Source organism: Mastigoproctus giganteus, chromosome 10 (assembly GCF_048544385.1).
Source record: "Mastigoproctus giganteus isolate SK-2022 chromosome 10, ASM4854438v1, whole genome shotgun sequence".
In the NCBI taxonomy this organism is placed as follows: domain Eukaryota; kingdom Metazoa; phylum Arthropoda; class Arachnida; order Uropygi; family Thelyphonidae; genus Mastigoproctus; species Mastigoproctus giganteus.
This window is the reverse complement of record NC_143584.1, coordinates 103,699,218-103,714,394: the sequence shown is the minus strand read 5'-3', so window position 1 is coordinate 103,714,394 and position 15,177 is coordinate 103,699,218. Positions and strand designations below refer to the sequence as shown.

Genomic DNA, 15,177 nt, shown 5'->3' with positions numbered 1-15,177 from the left:
CACAGAGCACATACAGTTGTGGATCAAATCAAGCTTAAAGCAGAGGAAAATAATATAGATATCCTGATAATCCAAGAGCCGTATACTCATCAGAGTAGGGTTCAGGGATGATGCCCTAGAACATACAGAATAATAGAATCTTCACACAAAACCTCACTAACAGCAATAGTAATTAGAAATCCTTCTCTTACAGTTACAAAGGTTAACTCTGTGTCCCATTAGCAGTTTGTGCACAAATAATTAGTCAAACAGGATCCTTTCATGTTGTTTCGTGCTTGATGAATTCCTTACAAAAGATTTAGACCCTACAGACAGGGTTGCCTTTGCTGATGACCTTGTTTTATTGGTAAAAGGTAACACCAAAAGGGTGGTGGAAGAAAGAGCAAATGTGGCACTCAAACAACTGCAGGAATGGGTGCTAACCCACATGCTCAAAATCTTGGCAGAAAAAACTAAGTGTATCCTACTGAAAGGAAATCTAAATATAAGACGACCACCAGTGATAAAAATAGGTAATATGTCAATTCACATGGTCCAAGAATAGAAATACTTAGGCATAATTCTAGACTTCAAATTAACATTCTATCCACACCTGTCATACTTGGCCAAAAAAGTCCAAAACTATGCTGGAATGATTGCCAGAATCAGCCAAGCCGATTCCGGTCTCAAGCGCAGAACCCTGGCACTCATTTACAGAGCAGTGTTTTTACCTGTAATCTCCTATAGTGCTGGCGTATGGTTCCATTGCACAGCCATAGTTAGAAACAGAGCAAAATTAAATAGCATTCAAAGAACAATCTTATTAACAATAACTAGAGCGTGCTGTACAGTTAGTATCCCGGCCCTGCAAGTTTTGGCCAGTACCCTACACTGCACTTTAAAATTTCAAAAAAGGGCTATATTATAGACTTAAAAAAGGAATCCCTATGGGTTTCCTAGGCATAATCCCAAACCTTGCCAATGACATCAGGGCAGAGAAATGACAAATTGCCATACGATTACATCAGATATGGCAAACTGAATGGGAGCAAGAGACAAAAGGTGCTATTACCAAAAGGTTTTTTCCACAGGTGGCTATAGTTAGCCCAAAATCACCTAAGTGGTATGCTCCAGGACTTTATACCACATTTCTGTTGACAGGTCATGGATCCCTTAAAGCTAAATTGCACTCTTTGGGACTGGCCGATGACCCCCCCCCCCACTGTACCTGTGGCAAAAGTGAGGATTGGGCACACATTCTATCTGACTGCGTAATCTATGAAAATCAATGTAGACAGTTAATCACAGAAATTGGACACCTGCCTAGGGGCCAAGAACACCAATTTATCTTGGAGGAGGTCTTTTACAAGGCCTTCACCGAGTATGCTCAAACCATTTTTTGAAATTCGCCGAACCTTGCAGGGACAGGCTCTTCAACTAGTCCCTGTAGCAAATCAATAGACCAAATATATAACCAGCCCATTTCCCTCCCCATGCCCAGTGAATGACAAAATCTCTACATGACTTAAAATACCTGAATTGACTAAGAAATTACCAGGACTTTACTAGAGTTGATGCCCTGCCCCTGTGGACTCCTTTGGATCATTGCCAGTAGACCATAGAGGTAGGAAAACAACCAAGTGTGACTGATGGGAATAAAGGCAGGCTGGTATTGCCCTCATCATAGCGTACGTCCAACCAAAACAGACTGAGTTCCCAAACATGACAACACTCATGGAAAGGACTTTAAAGAGACTGTTATAAACATGCAGCCAGGGTTACCTGTCAGCTAGAAAAAACTAGTAAGCTGCAGGTTTCTGAAGTATGCTAGTATGAATGAAAATTGGAATGAATGTAAAGAAATGCTAGGAAGGGTTGAGTGAATGATAATTTATGCCTCTGGGTGTGTGAGGGATGAATGTGTGAGAAGGAGTGATCGCTGAAAGAGTAAATGTGGAAATTGAGTAAAATTAGCGGATGACTGTGGAGGCTGAGGGAAATGGGCTGTGTGAATGTAAGGGTGTAAAGTGTGTGCTTGGATGAGTGAATGAATGCGAGAAATAGTGTGTTGAAAATATAAATGTTGAAAGCAGAATGTAAAAATATGACAGGAAGTTTGCTTAAAAAAAAAAAAATTAACTGTAGTATAATTGTTATATAAATGTGTGTGTTTTTTTATTTTTTATTATTATTTGTATGTCATTTAAATTGTGTGAGCTTTCTTTAAATTGTTGCTTTGTCTTTAAAGCAGTGGTTAAACAAGCGTTAAATTATTTTAAAAGCAATAATTGGACAGGTGGGATTGACAGCTTGGTGTCAGTTTTGCTTATTTAATAAAGTCACCCCTTCCTGGTGTGAATGAGAATGATGGATGAATGGGAAAAAAAAAAAAAAAAGTATAAAAAAGTTGTAACATGTAAAAACTATAAAACGTTGCCTTGAAATGTAGGAGGGGGGGGGACTATAAAATGTAAAATAGAGAAAAGAGAAAAGAAGGGGGGAAAATTGTGTGTGAGCGAATGATATAAATTGCATGTTCTGTTCCAACCTCTCCATCAGATGGATGGATGGATGTCCATGGGAACCTTATGGACCACAAGGTCATCCATGCTGTTTGCTGTTCCTAGCCAATGTGTTGTGGAATGCTGGCCGAGGTGGGATACAACCAATAGCACAGTTCAGCCACTGCCATTAGGCGTTCCTAGCCACGCACCTTGCATGCTCCTTTCTTTGCCTCCACTCCCCGGATGGGAGGGGGCAGTTACCTCTGGTCTCCTCTCCCGACTCACCGCCCCTCTTTCCGCTCTGGTGGAGGCGCCTCCGTAGCCAGGTGGGAAGGAGCAGCAGTGCGTAGCACACGCTTCTTGATTAGACCGGGGTTCGAGCCCATCACCAGCAAATACGGAGGATGCGGAAAGGTCAGGGAATGACCACCGCATATCCCGGAGCAATATGGCCTTAGTTGCTAATGCTCCTTAAAAAAAACCAAATAACAAATCCGCTCTGGTGGGCATGCCTGCTCCACTGATTTGGGAGTCATTTCTCTATGTACCCCATATCTCTGTCTTTTCCTCCCAGCCTTCAGTCTCCCCTCCCCTTCTAATTTACAACTACTAGCGTTCGAATCATTGTCAAATTGATTGAGCCCTACACCCAAAAACTTAATGACATCAAATCGCATAACTAGTACTCCTTTTGGCTTACCCCTATCTATAGAGTTTCTTTTTTTTTTTTCTTTCTTTTTTTTTAAGGTCCTAGCCACTGAAATCTCATGAAACTAGGTGGCAGGACTTGCCAGAGTAAATAACTATAATACTCATGTACCTGGTCTGCTTCCACAGGGCAGAGTGTGAGCAACGTTGGGTCCCATTAGGGGCCCAGCAGCCAAATGACCAGAGGAACAATTGTACTCGACACTACATGTATACAAGATCCATACACTTTTAAACCTCTGGCATTGACAGTGTTCTGTTTCATGCCTACAATGTATACTACATGGAGATGGGGGAAACCTGGTGCCGTTTGACACTTAACTCACTCTACACTCAGCTCTTTGTGAACTAGTGTTATTAACGGTGTTCCCCAGGGATCTGCATTGGGGCCATTGTTGTTTTCTCTATGTATCAATGATATTGATGAAGGTATATCAGGCTTCATGTCCAAGTTTGCAGATGATACAAAGGTTGGCAGGGTTGTTAATGACAGTATGCTACTTCAACAGGATCTGGAAAAGTTGAGCAGGTGGGCTGAGCTGAGAGGTGGCAACTGAGCTTTAACATTGACAAATGCAAAGTACTGCATATGGGTAGTAGTAACCCCAGAGTAGCATACCAACTGTGTGGTATTCCACTTAAGGTAGTGGAGAATGAAAAAGACCTGGGGGTAATTGTGCAGTCAGATATGAAGTTTTCTGAGCAGTGCAGACAGGCTGCAAGAGTAGCGCATGGGGTCTTGTCAATGATATATAGAGATTTTGCTAGCAGGGATAAGGAAGTGATTATCCCCGTGTATAAGGCAATGGTCAAGCCTCATTTTAAGAAAGATGTAGAGCTGCTGGATGTGTACAAAGAATGGCAGCGAGATTAGCGAGTGGAGCAAAGGGTTGCTGTTACAAGAAAGGCCTATGTTCTGCAAATTGCAGAATTTGGAGACTGGATACCTGTGAGGTGATCTGATTGAGGTGTATAAAGCTTTGAATGGTTTGAACAAACTCATTATTGATGGGATTCTTCCTCTTGCTCAGATTCGTTGCCTGAGGGAGGCATAAATTGAAATCAAGGAAAGACAGTTGTAGAATAGATATATGGAAATTTGCATTTAGCCAGAGGGCTGTTGATTGCTGGAACAAACGGGCCGTTGCAGAGGTTGACAGGTTAAATAAATTCAAGGCTGAAGTTTCCAAACTTTTGGAGTGTATCGATGGGTGAAGTGGAAAGGTTTTTTTTTTTTTTCTTTTTGACTGATGCTGTGTATGCTTGCTTTCTTGCATACTTGTGCCTCTCCTAATGCTAATATTGCCAAATTAATGTGACAGCTTCTTATTGTGGACTGTTTTGTTATTTGGGTAGTGTTGTATCTATTAACATTTCCAAACCCACTTATAGTGATTGCCTGCATTTCTTGTAGGTAAACTGACATAAGGCCCACCTATATATGCCATTTTGTGTACTCCAGCATGAATTGGTAGGTCAGGCTTCTCACTAAGATGGAATTGCTAGTGTTGAGCAGTTGACAATTCTTATCATCAGGTTGTTTAATTTAAATTTATTTCAGCAAATTTAATTTTTGATAAAAAAAAATCCAATAAAAAACATTTATTTATTCTTATCCTTCTTATACATTTTAAATGTGCATACATAACAAAAAAAAGACATTGTTTTGTTCATTTTATAATAGAAGACAATAAAAAAAAAAATACAAAAAGCACAAAAAAGAAAAAAATAATAATTAATGGATAAAATGAAATGATCCTCATGTAAAATATGATAACCTTATTTGTTATAGAAAATAAAATCCTTAAGAAAAGTTTTCATAGCCCTATGTAGAATCATGACCCATAGCTTCAAATCAAAGTTCAGTCTTTTTTCTGTGCATATTAATTATACAAGTTGGTGAGATGTTCACTGCAGGTAATACATTTGCATTGAAAGCATGCAAATGGTATCTCTTTTGTCACTGGATGTTGGACGCAAAGCACATTGTTTCTTGTTATTTATAAACACGGTATTGAAGTTTTTGATGTCAGATTCCTAAATTGCCCATATATTGTCATCTTTCTTCTTGAGTTTTTTGGCTTTGCAACTTGGATTAATGATTTGGAATAGACATTGAGTTTATTCTAGTATGAGCTAATATTGTCTACCAAAATTAATGAGGCAGTTGATTTATTTTCCTTATTGTTGAATTGATTTACACTCCTGAACATATGCGTATTGTTATTTGTTTTTTAGGAGCATTAACAACTAAGGCCATATTGCTCTGGAGATATGTGGTCATTCCCTGACCATTCCGCATCCTCCGTATTTGGTGGTCACGGGCTCGAACCCCGGTCTAATCAAGAAGCATGTGCTACGCACTGCTGCTCCTGTCCACCTGGCTACAGAGGCGGACATTTTCTCCTTTAATCATGTTGTGGATTAGTATCATGCATGGAGGGCTTTCCACTGACGTGATGGATAGAGTCATTATAGTGCATAGTGTTCAAAAGGAGAACTTTTATTTGTGTTGGTATTATATTTTGGAATATAAGCCATCAGTGTTTTATTCTTGTCAAAAGTATACAAAACATTTCCAATTGGACTGATATTCATAATATGGTCAAAAATGATATAAACCGATGAAAGATTATCACACTGGAACTGATTAGGCTTGCCTGTAACTTAGTGGTGAGGCGCGTGGGTGCATAAGTACACGTGCCTTGAGTGACTGGGGTTCAAGCCCATGACTGCTGAATACGGTACTGTTTCTTATATTCTGTCTATCTTGTGAACTCCTCTGACCGTTTGGTCACCCTGGAGTATAAACAGAAAATTTATTTTTATTTATTTATTTCAGTGAATATCTTTCTTTCCTTTCTTTTTTTTTTTTTTTTTTTTTGTGACACTTGACTGCCCTCTGTAAGGTGTTGACCCAAATTGACCTTTAGTTTTCATCAGTATAAGTTTGCACATGTTGCTAATGTTTGTAACTTGTGAGTTGGTGGCTATGTATAAGGTGTTTGTATAGCAATTTAAAAAATAATTAAATGTTTTATGTAAATATATTAATTTTATTACATTTTCTTGTATTACCTAGAACAAAATGGAATAATCAAATTTTGTTATAGAACTTCAATTTACATGGTTACAAACATTGTTCATATAATTTTATTTTCTTTTATAACATATTGGTAATATAGAATTGGTGTTGAACTAGAGCATCAAGAAAATGGTATTTCTGTTGATTCAGAGGAATAATTTTCAGCAGTATTTGCAGCATTTAATATAATTGTTTCACAATAAAACTTTTTTATTGTGTTTTCTTTTCGAGTTTAGCTAAATGGTCTGTGTGTAAATTCCATGGTATGTCCATTTTGCTTGGCTGTGCTGTAATCGCAAAATATGGTTAATAATATAGTTTGTCAAAACTTTATCATTTCTATTTTAATTTATTTAATTGCAATGCTGTATCTAGCCACTGTCACAATTCAAAATGCTGAAGTGGTACTTGTGAACATTTGAAAGCAAAAAAAATGCAGCTGCCAGAGGTCAGTTTGAGTAGAGAAGCATTGCATATAAAGTTTCGATCAAAATCTGTTCTGTTGTGATAACAAGCTTTTCTTGTTAATAGCTGATGTATTTGCTCGTAAAATTATTTGTCTAATCATATAAATTAGTTAAACTGATTTATATGAGTAAACAAATTACTGCATCTAAACTATGCATACAAATTTTTAATAACACAGAATTGATTATTCTCAAAGGTGTGAAAAAAATACTAGTAATACTGGGATGTTTTAAAATAACAATATGATAAATGAAAAATAATAATTATTAATCTGTCATATGAATATTTCAAAATTGAGTAATAATTTAAATTATTTTTAGGACTTGCTTTTGATGTTTATGATGGTACAAAAGATCCTGTAAGTATGATTTGAAAAAATTATTTTAATTGTACATTACATTAGCTATACCACTTCTGCTGTTTAGTGTGGAACCTAATTTCAGTAATTGCAAATTATTGTAGAAAGTGTATTTACTCTCTATATATTTACCTATCTACATAGGTGCTTTAAAAGTCTACCTTTGCATTCAAAATACAAGGATTGGTTATTAAAAAATTTTGTAAAAAAAAAAAAAAAAAAACAAGGGTTCTTTATTTTTTTTTTTAATCATTCAGAGTTTTAATTTCAAGGAAAATTTCTGTAGTTTCACAGTGGAACAATGAAGTTGTTCCACTGTGAAACTAGTGGAACAACTTCTAAACTGTTAGAAGTTAGCTTAGTATAGTATTATCAATTAAATTTATAAATCTTATTTAGATGAAAAATTATTCATCTAAAGAGCTAAATGTTTGCTCTGCTGCTATGGGGAGAAGGAAATGTAAGTAAGGTTGTTCAAAGTGAGGGGTAGGGAAACACAGCATGGTAGACAATAATGGAGAACAGTGTTGTTGCTCAATTGGAAGAAGAAATTTGTTTTAAAGCAAAGGTAGTAACTGTAAGATGCAATTTTACAGGAAAACTTGCGGGATATATTTTGCTCTTCTGAGAATAGGTGGCCAATAGAGAAATAGTTAACTGTTATTACAGTTCAGTTGCTCTCTCTGTGTGTGCGTGCGTGCTTTTAGAGATTCACAGCAAGTATACTTGAAGTACTTCACATTCTCAACAGCAGTAGGTTTATGGTGCACACTATTCCAATCTGATAATAGAATAATGTCACGGTGAACTACGAATTAACTTATGCATCATATTTGTTATTCCTTACTGCTTATGCTGATTATTAATAGGCAATTTCTAAGGCTTTTCCCCAGAAAAAGTCATTTTTAAGCCAATGTGATGTACGGTGATTTCTGTTGATCTAATTGTATCAATGAATGAAGAATGCCTGTGAAGAGGTACTCAAATATGATTATTCCTGAATGAAACTGTAAGGAGCAAACTCCTTAAATGTTCATGCCTATTGATAAAGTTATGTTTGTTGATAGGTGAAAATTTATCCACACATAAAATATCAACTGTATTGGTGATATAGCAATTTGATAATGATAGAGCATCTCCGTGCAGGCAAAGATTTTATGCCTCCAGCTAACAGAGAAGTTTTTTTTTAATTTTTGCCATTTTTATCGACATAATTGCCATATTAATTTATCTTCTAGTTTTTTTTTTTGTTTTTGTTTTTTTTAAATTTAGATAGAGATTTTGTAGGTTATTACTTAGTTCGATAGAACCTTGTACCATTCCAAACTTGCCGCCATTGTTATAGTATATTAGATCGATACAGAATAGTGTCACATATCTTGAACTTGATAGCGTTATATGTAGCACTGTATTAGAAGTTAGCTTAGTATAGTATTATCAATTAAATTTATAAATCTTATTAATTTTTATTGTTAATTAAATTGTACAGGTCAACCATCACTAATCCGGTAGTGTTGTGACCTGTGGGGTGCCGGATCACTGATGGTTATTTTATTACATACATTTTACACAACAGCTAACCACTTCCTTCTACTTTTAACACGTTGATTGCAAAGCTAGTTTAAGAAAAAAATTCCCCAGGAGCCAAAAAATATTTAGGAAATAATTTGATTAGTAATTCGAAAGTAAATATTGTAAATGTCAGTGTTGTCGTTTTTTCGCTTAAAATATATATAAAAAAGTTTTTTTTTTATGTCGCATATATGTGGCCAATGTGGCCACATATGTTGGTTACTTTATTTCTTGAGAAACCATGTTGGCCACATACGTGTGACGCTATTACGGCATACATATGAAGGTCGTTTGTAATTAGTTTATTGCACTCATGGCGAGCGCTACAATAAAAACTAATTATGATAAAATCAACGTTGCAATAAGTTTGTCAGTATTGTTAGAGATTTTGTGAAAACAAGTTTGTTAGCGCGCTGTATTATCCATCATATTGTGTTGTGTTTTCCTGCAAGTTTGTACAAGTGCATTGTAAAAAAAAATAATAAAATAATGGCTAAAAGAAAATTGCTAAGATAAGAAGAACTGAGAGAAATTGCTGGAATTTTACAATGAGTTAAACTTCTCACAGACACACCACTGTCGAGTTTTTTTCAGAAGTTCAACTTTATCTGTTATGGACAATGTACGGTGTTTGCGCTTTATGCCACGAGAGGCACTTCCTTTATGCATTGGAACCATGCCTGAGGCTAAATGTAAGCAGGTTATAGTAATAAATGCAGAAAAACAAGTGGGAATGGCTTGCCAGTGTTTATGAGTTCGTGCCAACAGCTGATGCTGCAACCAATGGTACCAAAACAGTAGCAGCAGGTCAGAGCACCGATCCGGGAAATTTGAAATTACGTTCGCGGGAATTATATCCGAATTAGTGATGAAACTGAATTAGTGATGGTCGACCTGTATTTGAACGATAAACATGCCCTAGACTAGAGCAGCAAAGCAAAGTGATGTACACAAAGTAACGGAGGTGCTGTGGTTCGGGGGAGAATCAAAGGGGACAATTCTCCGACATATCACAGTCTAAAAAATGTGTAAAATGTGAAATGTTTGCTAACCTTTCTGGAACAAGGCATGATCTAGCTAGAATGGAGGATGTCTTTGTGTGTGCTAAGTGCAGAGAGTGTGAAGAAATTAGGTGTTAACTCAGTGTTCTGACAGGCATCTGAGTGTTTGAAGAGTCATGTTGAAGGAATTAAAATGGGGTCCCATCAAGCTCTCAGCTGCCCAACTCAATGCCAGAGCTCGCTCTTGTGCACACAAGAGTCAACACAGTAGCAATCTTCAGGGCAGAATGTGCTGGTCTCACAGGAGCTAGTTATTGTCAGTGACTCAATTGTCAGGGAAACGGGAAATATATTGTATATATTGTGCAAAACGATAGGTAGAATAAGACCAGGGTAAGTCTACCAGGGGCAAAGGCTGATGATGTTATAGAGCAGATATCTTTTAAGGGGTACAAAAGGTGATATCACTGTACACGTTGGCACTACATTAAGAGTAGGACATCTACGGACTTAACAAGTACAGGTCAATGTTGAAAAAGAGTCGTGAGTTAGGGTTAAATTTGAAAGTGCTTGCAATTCTGCCCAGACATGATAGGAGGGAGTATATGATGAGAGCCTTGTCAATCAGTTCGGCTCTTGCAGACATTGTGCAAAGCTCATGTGGTGGAATTTTTCTCAGCATGGTCTGTACTTCTTAACAGAAGAGATTGCTTGTACAGGGCTGGGATACACTTAAATAGAAACGGTGATGCTATTGAGGCAGTGTTAGGTGGGTCTGAAAATTGCTAGTTGTGGAGATTCACAGACTAATAGTAGCTCCAGGCAGAGGTGGAAGTGATTCTTGCACTGCTTCTGTTGTAATGAACAGCAGCCTGGAAAGCAAGTTGCTGGGTATTTCAGGAACTGATAGGAGTCATGAAACAAGTAAATACATGGGCTGTGTTAGAGTAACTAAGTGTAAGAACAGCTGCATATATACTTGCATGTACACCAATGCTAGGAGTGTAGAAAATAAATTTGATGAATTTGAAGTGTGATGGTCAAGCCATCAAAGGCGGATATTTTGAGATATCAGAGATGTGGTGTCACACAGATATAAGGAATGCAGAATTGGTATTTGGGGGAGTACAATGTGTACAGAAAGAAAAGACAGACTTGGAAGGGAGGAGTGGTTCTGCTGTTAAGAAACACAAAATCTAGGAAGTGCATCCAGTTGACATAGATGGACAGTGCAATGTTAAGTCAGTTTGGTATGACATAAGCACTTGGAAAGCAAAAATGAGAGTATGTGTTTGTTATAGGCCTATTGATTCTTATGGGTACAATGAACAATAAAGAGAAATAGAATGGGACAATAGACAAGAATGTCATGTGGGGGATTTTAAAAATCAGTGTCATAATGGCGGATTTTAACTTCCCAGATATTGACTGGAACTTGTGTTGATCACTCTCACACTAGCAAGGCTTTTGTGGATTTATTGGATGATTGTTTTCTACAGCAGCATATTCGAGAGGAAACCAGAGGGAGTATAATACTCTCGATCTGATTGCCAGCAGTGATTATTCATGCATTAAGAATTTACAGATAAAGGAACCACTAGGTAGCAGTGATCACAGTGTACTGATGTGGAATTTACTTAAAGTTTTAACTACCATCATGAGTAAAGGGAAGGGTTTTTGCTTTTGTAAAGGTGACTACAGTGGTCTCAGAGATTTTTTTAAATTCTATACAGTAGGACAAACTGACGATGTTACCAACAGTGAATTCTAAACGAGAAGACTCCAAGGAATTAATCTTGGAAGCTACTATGGTTTTCATGCCAACTAAGAAATGCTGTTCTAGGTTTAGACCTAAATTTCTTTTCCTTGGTCGGATTACTGTTTCAAAACTTCTGATGTCAATGTCTGCTCAGATTGTGTCAGTGAAATTATTCTTGCAGGAATGGAATCCTTTATCCCACACTCTGCTTTAAAATCTCGTCCTTTATCTAAACCTTGGTTTTCCTATAAACGTGCTAAGGCTCTTGAAGAGAAGAATGTTGCATATCGTAACTGGCTTGTTTCTAATTCTTCATCATTGACATCATTTTCTGTCTACACCAAAGCTCGCAACAATTGTAAAGCAGTTAGTAATCAGTCCAAACTAGAGTTTGAACAGGCTAAGAGTAGAAAACTTGCTTCTTACCCTAATGGTAGCTGCATTCTGGTCTCTTGCCAAAGCTATTGGCTGCAACTTTTGCCCATCTCTGCTCCCACCTCTGTCCAAACCAGATGGTTCTGTTGTCACTTCAGCCAAGGATGAAGTGGGGGGGGGGTGAAGGCCAGACGTTTATCGAACTCTAACAGGGAGTTAATGATTTTGTAATAACTGAGAGCAGATTAGAGGAGAAATTATTGAAGTTAAACATAAGAAAGGCTCATGGGGTGGATGGGATCTATCCACCCCATGAGCCTTTCTTATGTTTAACTGAGAGAAGTGGCGTCTCCGTAGCCAGGTGGGAAGGAGCAGCAGTGCGTAGCACATGCTTCTTGATTAGACCGGGGTTCGAGCCCGTCACCACCAAATACGGAGAATTCGGAAAGGTCAGGGAATGACCATCGCATATCCCGGAGCAATATGGCCTTAGTTGCTAATGCTCCTAAAAACCAAATAACAACAACAACTGAGAGAAGTTTATCGAACTCTAACAGGGAGTTAATGATTTTGTAATAACTGAGAGCAGATTAGAGGAGAAATTATTGAAGTTTAAACATAAGAAAGGCTCATGGGGTGGATGGGATCTATCCAGTTATATTAAAGTAGGCGGCAAAGGATGTAAGCAAACCCTTAGCCGTAATTATTAGAGTATCAATGGACTCAGAGGAGGTCCCCACAGACTGGAGATGCGCAAATTTATCTTTGATTCAGAAAGGGAGATCAAAGGGTGACACAAGTAATTACAGACCTGTTACTTTAACTTCTGTTCTGGGGAAAATAATGGAGTCACTGGTTAAAAAAGCATTGCAGGATCATCTAGACAAAACTGCAGTAATAATTCAGACAGCATGGGATTTATTAAGGGGAAGTCTTGTCTGAAAAATTTGGTTGGATACTATGACATGGTCACAAAGAATCTGGATGCAAAAAATAATACTTGGATTTTAGGAAATCTTTTCATACTGTTGCACATGGAAGACTACTGTACAAATTGGAGCAGTATGGCATTAAGGGATTTTGGGATATCAACTATGCAAACATTCTTAATTGCTCGGGTATTCAAAAAAACAGAATTCTTGGAACACACAAAAACGAAAAGGGTGACTTAACTTTATGACCACTTGCATCAGATTAGCGGCCGGTTTATGACCTTGTCCTTCCAGGGATGGGGCTCTAAACTAGTGCATTGCCGTTCCACCCATCTCATTACCCTATTTACAAGATTGTCTTGTATTCACTAAACCATAAATTTATTTTGTGACTTCTAAGAATTTTGGACATGGGGCTTCTAAGAACGTTGTATGTATTTCAGGGCTTCTAAGAACTTTGTATGTATTTCAGGGCGTCTAAGAACGTTGTATACATTTTGGGCTTCTAAGAACGTTGTATGCTGATCACTTTATCATTTAAAGTAAAATCAGTTAGAAGTGAACCCTTCCTTCGGAAACATGTCTACTTACAAAAGAAAGTCTCTCGATACGTGAAAAAGTTGAAATTATTTGCGAGTTAGAACGTGGTGCAAAAAATGTTGAAGTGTGTAAAAAGTTTTCTTTGTCATCTTCAAGTGTATCAACATTGTGGAAGAATGAAGATGTTTACATATCGGCACTGGAAAAGAACATAACCAAAAAAATAAAATAAAATAAAAAATTTAGAATGTGTGAGATTACAAACGTTGATGAAGCATTGCTTCAATGATTCACCACACAAAAAAGTGCTGGATTTTCAATAGACTGTCTGATTTTGAAGGCTCAAGTGAAAAATTTGCTAAACAATTTGGACATAACGATTTTTCTGTAACAATGGTTGTCTGGGTCGATTTAAAAACCAACATAACATTGTTTATGCAAAAATTAGTGGAGAATCTCGATCTGCAGATCCAATAATGCCAAACGAATGGATTGACCGTGTTTGTGCAGAAATCAGGAAAGGTTTCAATGATGAAGATATCTACAATGCGGATGAAACAGGGCATTTTTTATAATGTGACACCTGAAAATACATTTAAATTCAAAGGGGAAAAATGTGGTGGAAAAAAATGAAAGGCTCGCTTGATCGTGCTCGTATGAACAAATATGACAAGAACTGATAAAAAAAAAAAAAAAAAAAAACTCTTGTTATCGGAAAATCGTCAAACTTCAGTGTTTAAAAATGTAAGGAAACTTCCTATGGATTATACTGCAAACAAGAAAACTTGGATGACTTCGGATATTTTTCGGCAATACGTAAATAAGGAGCCATTCAAAAAGAAGAAAAATATTTTATTGTTAGTTGATAACTGTCCTGCACATCCCCAGATTCAAAATTTATCCAACATTAAGCTAGTGTTTCTGCCTCCCAGTGTGACATCAGTTTTACAACCAATGGACATATGTGTAATCAAGAGTTTGAAAGGATTTTAAAAAAGATTTCTAGTTCTACATCTGATCAGTCAGAGAACAGAAACTTACTGAGCCTATATCAATATTGGATGCTATAAATTTATTGAATGATGTGTGGAACAACATTACTTTGAGAACTATATTGAACTGCTTCAAGAAATTGAAATTAAATTCAAATGAAATTTCAATTGTAGATGAAGATGGAAACGAAGAAAACAACTTACCTTTATCCGAATAGTTGCTACATAACAATGTTGTAAGTTTTAATACAGATAACATTGATGAATTTGTATGAGTTGATGGCAACTTATTAACTAGTGGTCTTCCTACAGAGAGTGACATTGTAGATGCTGTGCTCAACAAAGATGATAACGACAATGTTAAAGACGATGATTGTGATGATGATGATATGATGACAATTGAAAGTGAATCAAAATCAGTGCCGACAATCTCATCTCACAAGCTCAAGGTACAATGGACACATTAGTTAATTTTTTTTGAAGGAACTCGGGCAAGTAATGAGACTTTCAATGCATTGAGTGTTTTAAGTGGAAACTTAAGAAATATCAAAGTGAATTATTTCAAACAAACATAAATTTTAAGATTCAAAAATAGACTAATTGAAATCGTGTTTATTATTAAATAGTATTGTTTTTAATTACAGGGAAATAAATTGTTTAGTATTAAGTGTATAGTTTTAAAATTACAGACAAATAAATCGTGTTTAATATTAAATGTAATGTAGTTTATACAAGCATATTAATACAAATAATATGTAGGCATATACTTATATTATTTTTTTCTCTCTAATATTTCTTATGTTTTTTTTGAATCTATCTTTTTATCAAGTTACTGAGAATTTAAAAAAAAAAAATTAACTCATCACTGATGTAAAGTGGTCATTGTTTAACGGCCCCAGGGGTT

At 36.6% G+C, this 15,177-nt stretch overlaps 1 protein-coding gene across 2 annotated transcripts in view; it reads left to right on the top strand.

Annotated features, from left to right (window-relative positions):
- The window catches only part of nes (lysophosphatidylcholine acyltransferase 3 protein nessy), a 546,012-nt gene that overhangs the window by 255,756 nt on the left and 275,079 nt on the right, over positions 1-15,177 (top strand). For both annotated transcript variants that reach the window (XM_090382308.1, XM_090382309.1), the window contains exon 5: positions 7,065-7,102. In XM_090382308.1, the coding sequence (XP_090238434.1) occupies positions 7,065-7,102 (38 nt within the window). The remainder of the gene's footprint in view (positions 1-7,064; positions 7,103-15,177) is intronic.